Source organism: Serinus canaria, chromosome 2, assembly GCF_022539315.1.
Source record: "Serinus canaria isolate serCan28SL12 chromosome 2, serCan2020, whole genome shotgun sequence".
In the NCBI taxonomy this organism is placed as follows: Eukaryota; Metazoa; Chordata; class Aves; order Passeriformes; family Fringillidae; genus Serinus; species Serinus canaria.
In genome coordinates, this window is record NC_066315.1 from 79622230 (window position 1) to 79639540 (window position 17311).

At 38.1% G+C, this 17311-nt stretch overlaps 1 protein-coding gene across 2 annotated transcripts in view; it reads left to right on the forward strand.

The window, feature by feature from the left end:
* The window catches only part of CTNND2 (catenin delta 2), a 633979-nt gene that overhangs the window by 395110 nt on the left and 221558 nt on the right, over positions 1 to 17311 (forward strand). For both annotated transcript variants that reach the window (XM_050971546.1, XM_050971545.1), the window contains exon 9: positions 12832 to 13084. In XM_050971546.1, the coding sequence (XP_050827503.1) occupies positions 12832 to 13084 (253 nt within the window). The remainder of the gene's footprint in view (positions 1 to 12831; positions 13085 to 17311) is intronic.

Here is a 17311-nt window from a genome sequence, read left to right on the forward strand (position 1 = left end):
ATTGCTAGTTTTGGTTCTTGGGGGTGTTCAAATGGCTCTGACCTCCTCCTCTTCTCATTTGCTTTGCACAAGTGAAGCGAGGCAGTCCAGGTTCTCAGAGCCAGGTTCATGTGTCATTTGCCCCTGCTCCCTGGGGGCTCCCAGTATGAAAGGCCTGACCTCTTCAAACTTCCATCTCACTGACCTGGTAGACAGAAGTCTGACATTGTGGGGTGGCTTCTGGAAAGCTGCACTGGCCACCATCTCCTTGCCTCTGCCCTGCCCTCCCTCAGCAGCTGGCCCGGTGGGGCAGAGACCTTGCCTTGTCCTGGGAGGGAGTGCTGCTCTGCTGCCCGATGGCCCTGCCTTGCCAGCAAGGGAGCCACAGGTCTGTGGGAACTGTGATTACTGAGTAGGTCCAAAGAATTTTTTTAAACACATTTTTACAGCAAGGAACAGGGGGGTTTTGCATGGGCTTCTTAATGCTGCTTTGAAATACCCAAGGGCTTCATTTGCTGCATGTTTTTTATGCTGGTCCAGCTTAGCCTTTCTTTGGTTCTCAACATTTTGTCCTGTCTCTTACCTCCTTTGTTGTCCTGTACAAAAGGAGAATTAGGCTACAAAGGATGCATGAAATGAGCCAAAGTACATCATCTTCACATGACCATAAATATTTGTCTTGGTGTGTAATAAAGTAGTGAATATCTTTGAAATTTTTAGAAGTCATTATTTCAATGTGTATTTTATACATCTTGTGAAGTAATTTTCAAATACTCAAAAATTTGACGTAGGAAAAATTTAGATGTCTGAATCCTTTAGAGTGATTTACTCTTCTCTCAAGAACACTTAAGCTACTTTGTTGTAGTTGTGTTTTATCACAAATGGATTGTGTTTTTCTGTATGCTTTTACAGAGAAACTGTTCTTGAACCATTTTTAAGGTTTTAAACCTTAATATTTTGACCTTTAAAATTTGTTGGGATTTTTTAATGGTTATGAAATAGTTTAAAACAGAATGATAGTCATAGAATAGATTGGGTTGCAGGGGGGCTCCAAAGATCCTGTAGTCCAAACCTTCTGCAGTAGTCAGGGACTTTTTCAACCAGACCAGGCTGTGCAGAGCCCTCTCCAACCTGACATTGAATGTCTCCAGGGATGGGCCATCTACCACCTGCCTCTGGGCAGCCTGTTCCAGTTGCTCCTTACAAACTTCATTGTAGAAAAAGCCTTCCTTCTTTCTAACCTCTGTTTAACAAAGCATTGCCTCTTGTCCTACTGCAACAGCCCTGCTGAAAGGTCCCTCCCCAGCTTTATTTCAGGCTCTGTTCAGGTACCCTTTCAAGTCTCCCTGAAGCTTTCTTTTTTCCAGGTCCCAACTCTCTCAGCCTTCCATCATAGGAGAGGTACTCCAGCCCTCTGGCCATCTCTGTGGCCCTCCTCTGGACCAGCTCTAACATGTCTGTGTCTTTCTTGTGTTGAGCTGGCTGCAACACTCCAGGTGGGCTCTCACCAGAGCAGTGTAGATGGGGAGAATTCCCTCCCTCACCCTGCTGCAGGGTGGGGGAGGGATGCAGCCCAGGATATAATTGGTTTCTGGGCTTTGAGTGCCCATGGCTGGGTCATGTCCAGCCTCTCATCCACCCCCAGGTCCTTCTGGCCAGGGCTGCTCTTAATCCCTTCATCCCCCAACCTGTATTGATGCCACAGGTTTTCTGCATCTTGCATTTGATACTCAACATTCAGATGATATCTGAAACAAACACAAGGGTTTTTTTTCTAAGCTTTACTTGTAGTTATATCTTTTTCGTGGTCCCTTGGTAAATTCTTTGTTATTAGCTGTTTCAAATCACTGAAGTTTTCTTATGATTTAAACGTGCTGAAGAAAATTTAGAAAATTAACACAGCATGAAATAAAATGAGATTATGTAAAATGACATTGAGGAACTGCAATTTTAATGTCATGATGAATCACATACAGAGGGGTTAGTTCAGTTTTCTGCACCTGTAAGGTGTGCAGACATAACTTCAGCTTTGGGAGTCAGAAGTCTGATCCTTGCATATTACCAATGGCAGTTTCCAAAGGGCATTTTATATCCCAGTAAATGGACAGTTATCCTTTCTCTGGTTAACTATTGCTTTTCAGCAGGGAACTGGAATTTAGTTAACCAGATATATAACTTCTAATTCCATAGAATTCAGATTAATGAGTGAAAGGAATCTAAAGGGGCTTAGAGGAGAAAAAAATCGTGTATACAAGCACTTAGATATTGTAAGTTCTTACAGGGAGCACCGATACCAATTAATTACTATACATAGATATAGTAATTAATTTCAGAATGTCATCTGTTAATGAAAAGTTACCTGTTACGTGTTCTTTCCTGTATTACAAATACTTGATTTAAAAGAAAAAAGGAACTTTGGTTTCAAATATACATTTTTCTATATTTGTCTCTAAAACTCTGAGTTCAGGGGAAAAGGAGGAGCAGCAGAAATATCAGCTTTCACTGCCCCATTTAGATTAAACCCTTTGTCCTTTTTGCTGCTTCACAAATCTGTATTTAATTTTTCATTCTTCCTGATCTAAAAGAGTTAGACTATAAATACCAAATACTGTTTCTTTCTGCTTAGGTTGTGGTTTTTTTTCCTGGCTGGGGGACAGGTTGTTTTGTTGTGTCATAAGCTGCTGTACATGGATGTGCTGTGATAGCACAGCTGTAGATTAATTGAGGATCATGCTGATAAATCACACAGCATGGAGTTCTGGCTATAGGACATAATGTTTTCAGAGAAATTAAAAAGAAGAATTACTCCTACAACTGCATCTCTTTCAGTTTGGTAATGTTGTGATAATAGACCTGTACTCCTAACTGACATCCACTTGATAACATTGTTTTGGGAGAGAGAATTATAGGAAGCAAGCAGGGAACAAATCTTCAGTACAAAGTAAATTGAGCAGAAAATACCTTGGTAATCTGCATAAAGAATAACAAATCACCTCAAAGCAATATAAAGTCATAATCTCATTTCATTTCTTAGATCCTGGTTCGCTTGTGTAGTTTTACCTGTGTCATAGTCTTGCATATATGTTTTTAGGTGCTTTTTTTTTTTTAATTCTGTGAGAGAATTTTCTATTTTATTTCCTTCCTATTAAAAATTTGGCAGAGGAATAACAAAATGCACTGTTTTCAATTTCAGCAGTATCCTGTGGACAGGAATGGAGAGGGAGGGGCCAGAGGTTAAAACCCTTCAGAATCACCTTTGTAATCTGAAAGCAATATTCCCCCCCTTATAGTGCAGAAGCATTTCTCCAAATAAAATAGTTGTAGTTTCAAAGTACTGAGCCCATGATTGGGTTCCATAGAGGAATTGCACCCATATGAATACAGACAAGATTTTTGCCCTCAGAATAGAAACCTTTTAGAATGGTTAGTATCCGCAATTCTTTCCTGTGTCCCACTAGCAGGATACCTCCAGAAACTGGTATTTTATTCCATATATTTTCTAGTTCTTATGATCTCCTTTTTTTAACAGAAAAGTGACTTGTAACATGTCTGAGCATTTCTCAGGTGCCCCTTGACTTTTGCCACCTGTTGAGGGAGAGCTGTGATTATAAAATCTTGCTCAGGGGAGTACATACTCTGTAAATCTCATCTGCCACTACTGAGAAAATACAATGTTTGTGCCAGGAACTGTAGGTGCATTTGTCATCTATTTACTGTACAGGTGTAGTTTCTGTTTAAAGATTCATCACATTAGATTTAAGTGATGCAGGACATCCATTCTCATTTATATACTTCAGTGTTGCATAGAAATGCAAGGTTGTCATTCATGAAATAAAAATTCAATTCAAACACCTTTGATAAATCTCATTCTTGTAAATCTTTGCTGCATAAAAACACTGCTGTGCCTCAGGTAACTACCCAGTCATGTCTTTAAGATGACTAAATCTTTTATTAGGGTATCATTCCTTCTGCAATATTACATTTAAAGGCACTCTTAAAAATCACCAGCCCTTTTATTTTTTTTTTTTTTTACTCAGGCTGTACTTTTTTTTTTTTTTTGTGTAAGATTGGCTACTATTAGAACAATCCCTTTGTTGTAATTTCAGCAGTTCACTTGTAGTTTTTGTGAGTACAAGCATACAAGTAGAGTAGTATTTACTTAAATGTGTTCAACAACTTTTAAACTATCATTTGCAGAAGTCAGGTTAATGTTTAATGGGAACATAGTGTGTGGTCTGGCCCTGGAACACAAATGTGATTACCTTAATAACAAAACAACTGTCTGTTCCAGAGTGGAAGCTACTAATTAAAATAGCTGAAGTTTATTAGGGTGTTCTAAGAAATACCATTTAGTAGCCACTTTACTACTTAGGATTATAGTGCCCTAAATAAGGAAAAGTCAAAATCTCAAGAAGATGTCCATGCGCTTGATGGCTGTAGCATGATGCAGTGCAGTCTGTTAATCTGTTACTGTCTCATACTGTTTATATATCTTTTTATATATTAACTGTGACTTTTGTCCATGTGTTCAGCTTTATGCTGGCCAGATGGACAGGAAACTTCAGAAATTTCAAGAGAAGGTTGTTTTAGGAGTGGAAGCAGAGATTTAGTTGCAGTAGGCTCATTTATGTGCGGCAGTGTGGTCTTTGCAGATTTGCTGCGATTGGGTCATTTTGTCCCACGCACAGAATGTGAAATCATGTATTACTGCAAAGAGGAGAGTGATGTATATGTCTCCTATATTTTGCCATTGCTCAGGGTTGAATTTTATCTTAAGTGAGGAAAATCCCGTGATGAATTTTAGTATGTCAAATTCTGGAATGGCAGTTGTTGACTTCTCTGTTTAAATGCTCATGTAACAAATGAATTAAACTGCATGTTCTTCCTAAACAGAGGGATAGAGCTCAGAGAGAGAGGACACAATCTGAGAAAAGATCTTGGCAATAACGTCTTAAGCAGCCAAAGTTGGCATCTGATTATCACATTATGTGTACACACCATTTTTTACGTGCAGAGCAGCATCACTGAAACATGGTAGAAGCTGAGCCTGAAAATGAAAGTTGCATATATTACTGAGAATAAAATCTGGCAGATTTAAAATGCAGTCAGTTTCTGGAGGTGGAAAGGAGTGTTATATTTCTTAATACTGATAACTTGAAAAATGAGGCTTCTCCTCTGGTTGTAAACAAGGAACTTGTTCCAGCCTTGAGTTGGAAATCTGAAATAATTGAAAATATACAGTAGAAATTCTAGTATCTGCATAAAACTCTGGTGTCCACTTGGACTAGATGGATTTTAAAGCTGTGCTTTAGCTATATGTGCTTTTGAGATATATGCCTTTGAGATGCAGGCTGTGTTACTGTGTTGGACACCCCATAACTCTGGAATCTCATGGTGGTAAATGACTGGAGGGAAGCATGTAGAATTGGAGAAGGTTATGGGTGTGGGGATGTGAAATAGGGCACATCAGTGGAGCCTGTGACAAACCCAGCTGTGGAAGAGGCTGCATTCAGGTTTGGACTTCAGGCTTCAGTGAAGACTCACTAAGCACTGTTGCAGGAACTCATTCATCTCAGCCATTATATCTGTTGAACAGAAATACAGGTTTTTAAAATATAAATTCTGCCACCATTGCTGCTCACTGAATTACTTCATCTACCTGTTTCTGCATTAACATTTGCTTAGAAGTACAAAAATCTTTATAAATGACTTCATTCATAAAGTCATTTGCTTCTATTGCCAACCCTGGTGGTATCAGGTGATTTCAGATTGACGCTGAAATCTACTTGCCTAATGAACCCATTAGTAAATTAATTAGTAGAAAAGAAATGCCAAGTCTAAATTTGCAATGATTTTCCATGATTTTCCACGCTGAGGGTTAGGCAGTGGCAATTATACAACTTCCCCCAACAAAAAAAAAAGTCGGGGGAGGGGGGGAATAAAGACTCAAGGTGAAAATGGGCAAACTAAAGTGGAACAAGATAGACAAAAGCCTTCAAAGTGACCAGGTAACAGCTGTAATGTAAATAGAGGAATAGGTCAGAAACCAAGGAAGCAGTATTTTCTTTGACTGACTCTTTCTGCGTTATAGAAAAAACACCGGTTTCTAAGCAAAGGAATGCTCAGCCTTACTGTTAGAATTAGTGTTATGTCTAAAGAACACTCTTAGAAAATGGAACTAGAAGGACACCTCAGTGCAGTAGCAAGTTCAGTTCTTCAATCTTCAAATGTTGTCAGTTTTTTGTATTGAAAGACTCATTGAGCACAATATACAGAACACAAGTGATGTTTCCTTGGTTTCCCTGAAACAAAGAATTCTTCTACAAAAGAATGGCATGTAGATATCGCAATGGTAAGGAGATGATTGGTTGGAGCGTACACTCACTTTGAATATATTTATGACCTTCATTAGGATTAGTACTTTACAGCTGCCAGCAATGGCAATGAGCCTATTAAATAATTCAGAGAGGCCCTGAATATTTCCCATAGCAGTGGGAGTGTAGCAGCTAAACAGCCACCTGTGGTTTTTAAGATGTGATGGAAAAGTAAGGAAAAATATAAATCTCTTGTGATCATGTCTGGTAGACAGGGATGTTGCCTTGATAAAAAGGCTTCCTCCTCACCATGTCATGAAAACATCTGATGATTAAAATATTACTGAATACCTACTTGCACCAGCTTGTAGACATACTAATTACAAGTAGGTGTGACAGCTAGGTATAACCAGTACTTGAGGAAATTATGACTAACATGTTTGTGGGTGGAAAAGAGGCCTTTTTTGCTATGCACCATCCTGTTCTGTATTAATTTTTTTAGTTTGCTTGTGTTTCCCCTGTACATTGTGCTGTGTTCCCTTAAAAGGTATACTTGTGCAGGAAGGAGACCTGTTTGCCATGACCAGCTACTTAAAGCACAGAGCTGAGCATGGGGAAGCTGACTGGGGGGAAGGAGGTTTTATTTCCCCTGATATACACAAAATAGGAGCATCTGGAGAAAGCTGGAGCCCGCAGAAAGAATTAGGCAGAACAATCCTGGAAGCCCTAAAGGGCTGATGTGTTTGAAATCAAAGGCTGGCTGGCTGGTGAAGAGCCCATCTCATGAGGATGCTGAAAAGTCCTTTTCATTTGTCTCTGGCTAAGAATTGTGAGACTGGAATTTTGATTGCAAGAAAAACTAGATGGGTCAAAATAGAGAGTGCAGAAAAGTGAGGGAGGAGCAAATGGAAAACAAGAGAAATAGAAAGTTGTAGTTCTTTTCATGGTGTTTTTTCTGGTTTGAGTATGAGAAGTCACATAGCAAAGATGTCAGCCTCCACAGAACTCCTGTGGTATTTGGTATTTTCAGAAGGTCCTAAATATTTTAAATCTAAACTGAACCCTTGTATCTTGAAATCCTGTAGCATTTGCTTTTTTGTTTTGTTCTGTTCTCACTTTGCATGTCAGAAGTACAAAATTGCATGTGTATGTGTATTTTAAGCAGAGGATATGATAGTGCCTTTATCAAATCTTGACAGCATTAGAGCTAGTTGATAATACCAATTACAGGGAGGGATTTCTCCCCTCTTTCAGTAAATATTTTCAGTTCCCCTCAACCATGTATTTCTCTAAAATTTTATGCTTCCCATGTGGAAAAATTCTTCTAAAAGTAACATCTAAGCAAGTTATTATTAGTAGTATTTATTATTTTTTATATGTAATACCATGCATCTTGAGCAGTATTAAAATGACTGTTTGTGCTTTTTCCTTTGGATTGCCAGTTCGCTACTAGCTTGCTTAACATCTGTTTTCTTAAACTTCTTTGCCAAAAAGGCTGGTACTTTCCTTGAAACACTCATTTCAGCATTTTGAGTTAAACTGTTTGTATGTCCCAAGCTTGGTGAAGTTTTTTTTTCATAATTGACAGAGAAGGCACTGTTATTTTTATGGTATATTAGGTGGGAAAAGGATCCGCTTTATAAATCTTCCTATAAATTTGGTACCAACAGAATGCACTGCTTTTATATAATTTATGAACTTATGGTGTGATGGTGGACGTACTTTGCACTGAAAAGATATCTCACTGGGATCCAATTTCCAACTTTCATCAGAGGATGTAAATCAACTGCAAGTGCAAATCGGTGAAGAAAACAAATAAAGGGAGAAAACAAAGAAAACAATTTTGAAATCTCCATGAAAGAAACTAGGAGAAGGTTAGCACAGGAACTGAATGACTAATATCAAATAATAAGAGGAAAATTTTACAAGGCAATACCTGCAAATAAAACAGCAGCATCAGTGAGGTAATTTTCAGCAAGCAGGTGTAGCAAGATAATTCTTATTGATGAGTTTATAATTTCTGAAGGTCTGATCTTTCTTATGTTAACTTGGCAAAAACTGTCCTCTGGCTTCTAGAAAGTCTGAACTTCTTAGCAGTTCATGTGCAAACTTGATCTCCCTAAGATACTCAGGTATGGTGCAATAGTATCCCTGCATAGATCAGGACATGCTTGCTTTTTACATTAGTGGTTCCTAACATCTGCCACAGATGTGAGAAGAACATTTAAAAGTCAGCTTCTGAGTATCACATTATGAGCATATTTAGTGATACACCTAAGTTTTCAGCATTAATATTAAAGTTTTGATACCTTTGTTATTACTAAGAAAGAAAGAAAATGATAAAGACTGGCTGTTCTGTATGCTGTTTCTGCAATCAAGAGAACCATAATTAGGGCATATATCAGGTTTTCAGAGGGTTTTCATTATATTTAACAGGAGCAGTTTTTTCTCTCTGACAAACATTTGTAAGAACATACTAAATGTCTGTGTGGTCCCCCAGATACTCTATTCACTGGGTATGTGATTTTGGTTGGAGTAGTGAGGGGCTGAGATGACACAGTGTCTTTTAGGTATTAATGACATGACAAATTAAAGCAAGATCTTAAATGCTTAGGGGACAAACTGAGATCACTGAGACAGTAGTGCTTGATTTTCAGTGTGAAATGCTCACTTGGAAAATTCTCATTTCAGAAATTTTCAGTGAAACCCTTTTCTCAACCCAAAATTAAAATTCTCCCTTTCAAGGATAATTCTTACATTGCAGTTCAAAATGTTGATTAAAAATATGTAGAGAGTTATTGGCCTTCAACTGAGTATGTAATTTTTTGTGCTGGGGCTTTTCTGGCTGCAGCAGAGAGTGTGTGCTATGGTTCTTCCTCCAGCATGAGCTGGCCTCAGCTGCAGGTCATGGACTGTGCAAGCCCTTCTGCGTGTCTGGAGTGGGGCACTTGGGAGGGCAGGTTGGGTCTCAGTCACCCTCTCCTTGTGTCTCTGCAAGGCCACTGTCCTGAGCAGGAGCTGTGGGAAGGCCAACCAGTGCGAAAGGAGCAAGCAGAGCTTCAGAAACTTACCTGACATTCAGAATCCACTGAATTACCTGGTCAATTCCTAAAAAGTGAGGAGAGCAGTCACTATTGAAAGCAGGGTTTTCACTGAAGTAAGACACAATACAGGACATATAAGGTTTTGAGTCCTTCTGCTTATTTGATTTTAATCTTGATCTCCTTGTGAGTTTTGGGACTTTGAAGACCAGAGGAAGGTCTGGTTTTGTGGACACCTGTATCTTAAGCTTCACAAAACTAAACCTGCTTCTTCACAGGGTGGTTGTGAGTTTTGGTTTTACCTTTATGTAGAGGCAGAATAGGGTCAGCAGTAGACCCAGGGGAACATCATGACTTGACTGTGATTCTGCTTCAGCCAGGCCAGATCTCAGGCTGGTGGGAGAGGGAAGGACAGCCCATTTCTCCAGAAAAAGTTCTATTGCAATTCCATTATGTTCCTCACTTCTCTTGCTGGGGCAAACTCCCTATCCTTGTCAGCTCGCCTAAACTGACCTGGTTCTGGTCAAAGTGTAGCTGGCTTGGATTTGACAGGACAGTCAAAGGCAGAAGTTAAGAGAAAGGGATGTCTCCAATTGACAAACAGGTTAAAAGGTTTCATGACCATCTGCAAATGTACCTGGTATGTGAATGCTTTCTGGTTCAGTCCAGCTATGTGCTTTCTGGATGCCCTGTGCTCAGAGAAGATTTACTATGCTGGGTGAGGAAATCAACTTCTAAATCTGTTTCATTAGACATAATCACTCTGGCTTTGCTGTTTGAATAGCTAAATAGAAGGGAGATCTTAATAGTGTGCCATAGCCTAAAAGAGCCACAGTTCACTCAGTGGGTTTGGCTGCCAAAGGGTTTTGTTTAAGCAAGGGAAGTGCATTGGTAGAAGATGACTTTTCTTCAGTTTTACATACACTTATTTTTGTAAAAATGTCTGTCTGCTAAAATATAGCCCATGTACAGTCAATGACAGTGGAAGTTAGATGTAGAAATTTTTCTAATGTGTAGTTGTTTGGGTTTTTTGTTTTTCTTTTATTTGGTCTGGATAACACAGTTCAAATAAACACAACTGTGAATGTTTAAGTCGTAGATTTGTGTGTCTCATATTCTGAATATGGCATTTCTGTGTTCATAATGATAAAATTCAAAAGGAAGTAATAGTCTGCTAGGAAGGTAATTTGAGAAATGAATCAGAGTGACATGATAAGCTTGTAGGTGTTAGGATGACAGCCAGTTTAGGTTTATACAAATACCTATTTTGATAATAAGACAGAGGAGAAAATACAAAGAAAACTTTTCAAATAATTTAAAAACAAACATGATTTTCATTGAACTGTCTTGCAAAGAAGATGAAGGAAATACAGTGGAATATTTTACAAAGCAATAAACATTACAATGAAGTTCTTGTTTTCAGCAGTATTGGTGTTGTAGAGTTTTTTGCAATTCCCCATACAATTTATCAAAAGGTAGTAGCATATTCCATGGAATGACAGTGCTTAAGAGTATGCTATGTCAGTATACAATTACATTTTCTCTTTTTCACTTGAAAATATTTCTAATATTTTTCTCTAACTTGTTTTATTACTGGTTTTCTCACAAGGCGCCTGATTTTGCTTTTGAAATCTGTATTTTCTGTTAAAATGTGATGTTTGTCTTTCTTTCTAACACTGAATTTAGCATGATTTGTGCATGGGTTGTATAAATATGCTGATACTGTCAATGTATTTGAACTGATGCAGTTTTATGAAAAGGTCTGTGTGTCTTAATTACTCATTTCTTAAGGAGGTATATGTATATATGCACACTAGTAATTAAACCAAAACAATACATGTAAAATATTACAATATATGTGAGTAAATGTGATTGTACAATCATATAGTGGTTTGGGTTGGAAGGGACCTTTAGGGTCATCCAGTTTCAGCCTCCTGAAGTGAGCAGGGAACCTTTCAACTAGATCATGTTGCTCAAGCTCTATCTCTGACCTTGAGCACTTCCAGGGATGGGGTTATAGATAAGTGGGTAATCCCACTTTCTTATGTTTGGAATGAAGTTATGATACTTGCTATTGTAAAATTGAATACTTTTGGACCATAAGAAAAAAATTAAAATAAGTAAAAAAATTCAATATTAATTTAAAATTTTCAGGTGTTGTAATTTTGATAAGTACAAGGTCATACAAAACCATGTTAATTGTATTTAAAGCTCACTGTATTTCATTTGCTGACACTTTGAGATAAAATCCTTACAATCCATTTCATGAACCTATAATGCATAAAGTATTTATTTTTAAATGTGCATGCCGATGAAAAATGATTGGTAAATCTGTTATAAAAACCTGTCTCTTCAGTATGTGGTTTTGTCTGCAGTTTCGCACATGAATTTGACCCAGCTAAAAACAGCCCTGGACTCGGGCCACTCCTTTTGGCAAAAGTATTCTTGTTGTCTTGGGATAGGAAGAAATGGCAACCACCATGAGTTCATGTGCCACTTCAAGCAGTCCAAATTTTCTTCTGAGCAGAGCCAGCATTTAATTTGTATCTGTCTCCATGCCAAAGATCGTGTGGGTATTGGTCCTCTTGCCCTTACAGTGATAATCCATTTGCCATTAACTGGACTTTGGTTCAAAAATACTGCATGTTTAATCCAGTGGACTGGTTCTCCACTACCCAGTGCTGTAACAGAAAGATAATGGGCTACAAGAGAGATTAATAAGATTTTTGAGTCGCAAAAGCATTAAGCCAATTTAAAGCTATTGGTTAAGCTGCTCAGAACTGGTAATGCATTAATCTTGAGCTGTGGTGTATGAGTGCAGCCGCTGCTGGTGTGCATTAAGACATCTACATGGTCACCTTGTGCTTAGCTCTTTTTCAGACTGAGTTAGCAATAGCACTCTCCTAAGTCTTAAGGTGAATTTCCAGGAGAAGGGTTAACAAAGCATATGCAGTGCTTCTCAGTAGCAGGTGTCTGGTTTTACCTGCTTTATGGATATCATGGCTACAAATCTAGGATGGCTGGGTATTTCTTCTGCTGGAGAGCCATCTGTCTCATTTTGGACTCTTGAGCCTGCTTTGATCCTCCTCCTGTTGGTGGATCTGACTGACTTCCATCCCTGTAAGGACTGCAAAAGTCTCACTCAGTGGTGGTTCTGAACCTTAGCTTGAATATTCCCATGCTGCTTCTGCACTTCATTTTGTGTTAGTGCAGTTAGAACCCCAGGGGAAAATACCTCTCCAATCTGTTTAATAGGAATTAAGGTCTTCTAGTCCAGAACTGGCATGTCATTTAGAAACTTGTTTGATGGTTATTTCCTTCTAAAATTTGGAAAATGACAATGTTGCTTGTTTCTTTTTGTTTGTTTTTTTTCTCATTCTTTTTGAACCCTCGTTTTATATGTGTGTGTTTTTTTTTTTTCCTCTGCCTAGACCTGGTTAACCATTTCTGTGAACAGGTCCTCAATTTTTTACTTTGTCCCTACTTTCCTGTCGTAGCCCCATCTTCCCCTGGTGTCGACTCCGTACCCTTACAGCGCACAGGCAGTCAACACGGCACACAGAACGCAACCGCGACCTTCCAGAGGGCCAGCTATGCGGCCGGCCCAGCCTCCAATTACGCAGACCCCTACCGACAGCTGCAGTATTGTCCTTCTGTTGAATCACCATACAGCAAATCTGGGCCAGCCATCCCACCTGAAGGGACCTTGGCTAGGTCACCTTCCATTGATAGCATTCAGAAAGACCCCAGGTGGGTGAAACCTTCTTCATTGTCTTTTATTTCCTGCTCGCGCTGAGGGTTGTAATTGTGGTTTGCTTTGCGTGTTTCTGCTGTTGGATATTAAAGAAAAGACCTATGGTGGTACATGAAAGACTTTGTTTGCATGACAGCAATTGTGATAATGCTTCACCTTGGATAGCTCTCATGAGCTGTTCTGTGCAATGAAATGATAGGTGTGGTCTTGAATGTGTGTGTTTAGCCTGCTTTCAGTAGTGCCACCCCTCAAAAGCTTAAGAAAAGTAGTTTTATCTGGAAATGGGAGGAGTGGTGTGACTGTTGACTCTGTAGCCATTGTGGATTGAATTTTCAAGTTGCTTCTTGGGCAGAAGTTGTTGCAGTTCTTGGTTTGTCTACGTGTAATGTTTATAAATGCTGCAGAAAAGGATATTTCAGTGTTGTGCAGGGAGACTGAGCAATGTGAAAACGACATGTAACCAGGGTTGTGTTTCATCCCGTGTTTTGTATGGGCTTGCAGTGCCAGTATGTGATAAAAGATTGTCTGATTACAGTTTTGCAGAAATAGTTATTGCTGTGCATGCTTTTTGAATGTTTAGCACAATTTTTAATGTTGCTGGTGAACATCCTAATCTGCTCAGGGAAGGTGCAAGGTGGAAACTTTACAGCCCAAGCAGGCACATAGATTAGAGAGAGAATTTTCTGGGAAATTGACTTCCATGATAACAGCAACAGAAATGCTTGCTAGAATCCTCAGTGCACTTTGTGGTTCTGTTCAGTTTTCTAAGGGAAAATAAAGCAATTCCCTTTGGTAACTTGAGTTTAACCTTGTTGAAAGTGTTAGTGTATACCAACGTTTTTCTTTGGCCGATGGTGTGATTTATTTCTTTGTTTGTTGTAATGTGTAATTTAATGATAGGACAGTCTAAAAATCTGCCTGCAACAAAAATGCTGGAGGTTTTTAAGTAACAGTTTGAAGAATCTTCTTTCCCAAAATCTAAGAAATAAAAAATAATTCATAAACTGATTCTTTGCTTGTTTAGCAGTAAAGCAGTGCTTTCTCTCTCTCCACCCAGGAACAGAACAATAAGATAACATTTTACAGCGCATCAGAAACATCACTCCTTGCAGGGTTTTACTTGTTGGGAACACTTCTGTCTTTAGCCTTTTTTTCCCCCTTTAGCTTTAACTGGAGAAATTTGAAAAAAATTTGTATTTAATTGCTTCCTTTCTTCCCCCTGTGCCAAAGCAAACATTAGTAACGAGAGGGGAAAGGTTTTTTTCTGAAATGGTGGTATTATATTTCTATTCCAGGTTATAAAAGCCCATGTATAAAAAAGAGCTTTGCCTTGTAATTGTGTTATGTTCAAAGTTAAGGGAACTTACATTAGGAGTGCACTAGGCCAGATGAGAAATGACTGTAATCTATATGAAATGTTCTTAGGAGAAACATGATGGTGTTGAAAATGCTATTCCCTTTAAACAGGAAAGACATACTTACAGTATCTCTACAGCTCTTAGACATAATACCTTTTTAAGAAAAGGTTATTTTTGTTCAATTGTTTTGCTATCATTTTGCAAATGTTAATGTATAGGATATGTGCTAGTATTTTTCATTTGCTTCTTTTTTGGTTCTTCCTTGTCATGCCATTTGTACATTCATGAGTATTGATTTCTGTAGGTAAAATAGGAGCAAGGAGGCATCTAGGTATAAAATGAACTTCATAAATCCTTTAGAGGGGATCATTAAATGTTATTACTGATTAGTGTTGGTTGGATTGAAAATTTGTACAAAACTTTGGTAAATAGGTTTGCATTACTCTTGATTTCATTTATTTGATCTGTAGGCTGTGTGTGATATATATTAGTATTTCTACCCTTGCATGTCAGTTTGGATAATTCTGATAAAGAAATGTCAGAAACACACTTGATTGTTATGCCTTAATCCCCAGAAACCATACTCCACCAAGGCAGACTGACTTGTGAAACTGTCTGTGGCCTACAGCAGCTGCTGATCATTCAGCTATTGAAAAGACATTGAACATTTGAAAGGAGTTAGGGGAAAAAAGCAACAAAAGCAATCAGAATGCTTTTAACATAGTGATTTATATGAATAGATTACAGAAATGCCAATATATTACAAGTGCAGAAGTGATAAAATGAAAGACTTCCCAGATACTTCAAAAAAATAGTATGGAAGAATTGAAATTACTTTGGGTAGAATGTGGGAGATACAGTCAGGAAAAGGAAAATGACCCAAATGCAATACAGGTTTTCAGTGGCTCTGTTGAGTTGTGCTGTATGCCCCAGAGGGTTACCAGTTATGTCTTACACAGCAAGAAGAAAGTCCACAGGTTGGTCAGCAGCTGCACTTTGTCAGCTGATGAGTCACAAGTGTCCTTACAGACATGTTGCTGCTTTTGTTGGCTAGAGGTCAGAGTGTTTTTTGACTGTCACAAGTTGTAGAGAGCAGTAGTAGGCATCATTTTCAGACACCAAACCTACCTGTCCAACTAGAGGTCCAAAAAAATGCTCAGGGGCAGAGGAAGATCTGCAAGCCAAAAGCACACTATTAGTAGGCTTTTGATTAGCCTATGTATCATTCAGCTCAAGGTGAAAATGTAGATATCCAGAAGAGATAGTACTCACCCTTTTAAGCAATTAGCATTCCTAAAATTGAACATAATTTTCTGGAATCTTCAATTCAGACAGAATTTCTGTCTGCAGGCCCAGAAAAATGGTTGGCAGACACTGATGCAATTGGTCTTTTTTTCCATTGTTTTCACCATGTAGTTTGTCTTACTGATACTCCTAATTTTAAATATGTGTTCTGAGCTGACATTTGGCAAATGAAATTTTAGCTCAACATCTGTTCTGAATCATCCAGCTGTCATAAAATGCAGTTCAGTGTTCATTAAGTTTAAGTTTAGGACAAAAACATTTTAAGAAAAGGGGTATTAAGATGTTTACAGTGAAGTTTGTGGCAGGGGATAATTTTTAATTTATGCAGGTAGACTGTTAGCTCATAGGCGTTGATAGATAAGTAGTGAAAACTTTACACATCTATACTGTTGGAGAGTGAGGCTTTGTTGTTTGAAGAGGAAATAAGCCCCATATCACTGTCAGAAATTATACTGATGTTCTGCATATGGGAAATGGAAAAGTTCATATCATTGCAGACTGATTTTCCAGAGCATTCTTTTATGTTTCCTTCATATAAAAAAAAAAGGAAAAGAAATATGTTCTAGGGCTGTGATATCAACTGTTTCATGCCATAATTTCTTATATGAAGATGTGTTATTTCCCTCCTTATACCACAATATTTATTTTATAATTATTTAGTTTCTTCTGAGCTGTGAGAGAAGTCTTGAGTGTTTTAAGGTATTGGAAGTACATGTTAGTGTGGTATTTTCCAGCCTGCTTTCATGAAGGAAGATTAATCTGTCTCTTGGCACCAACAAGTTACCTGTGGCTTGTATACTTACTATTATTATTATTACTACTTTATTATTATTTTATTCAGTTTTATATTGTCTGTTTCTAAATTTTAGGAAAAATGGGGAATCCTAGAAATGTTGGGATCCAGTTGTCAGTATGTGTGCCTTCCAGATTTAATTCAAAATTCCACACTTGCCAAGTGTGTATAAATTACTTAATTTTTGAAGTTTTAGCCTAGTAAGAAACTGTGTATGTGTACCTCTGTGGCTAAGTTACACTTGCTACACAACAGATGAAAATAGAACATTTTCATCTCCTCCATTTAAATACATATCAATGAGGTTTTGGGATTGCAGTGGTTTTGCTGGTTTGTAAACTCAAACTGTGTGGTTTGATGTGTTCAGTCATGAGGTGTTCTTCATCCCACCTGTTTTTATTTACACGCGTATACACAAGTCATCTTCTGCAAAGAAGCTGGCGAAAAGCTGAGGTAACAGCAGTAATTGTGTGGAGTACACTCTGTAGCTACCAAAGTGGTTTTCAGAGCTCACTGTCCCTTTTCATTTTGCCTTGAAATTATTGATCTGCACTTAAAACTTTGTTATGGCTTCACTTTCCATTTGTCTCAGAACCTTTAGAACTATTTATTCAGAAAAAAGTGGGATAATTTGGTGAATGGAACTGTAAAAGGTCCCTTATTAATTATAGAACAGACTGCAGTAATGATTTGGCTCTTATTTAAAAAGAAAAAAAACATTATCATTAGAGAATCATGTTGCAACTTCACAAGAAAAAAAAAAAAAA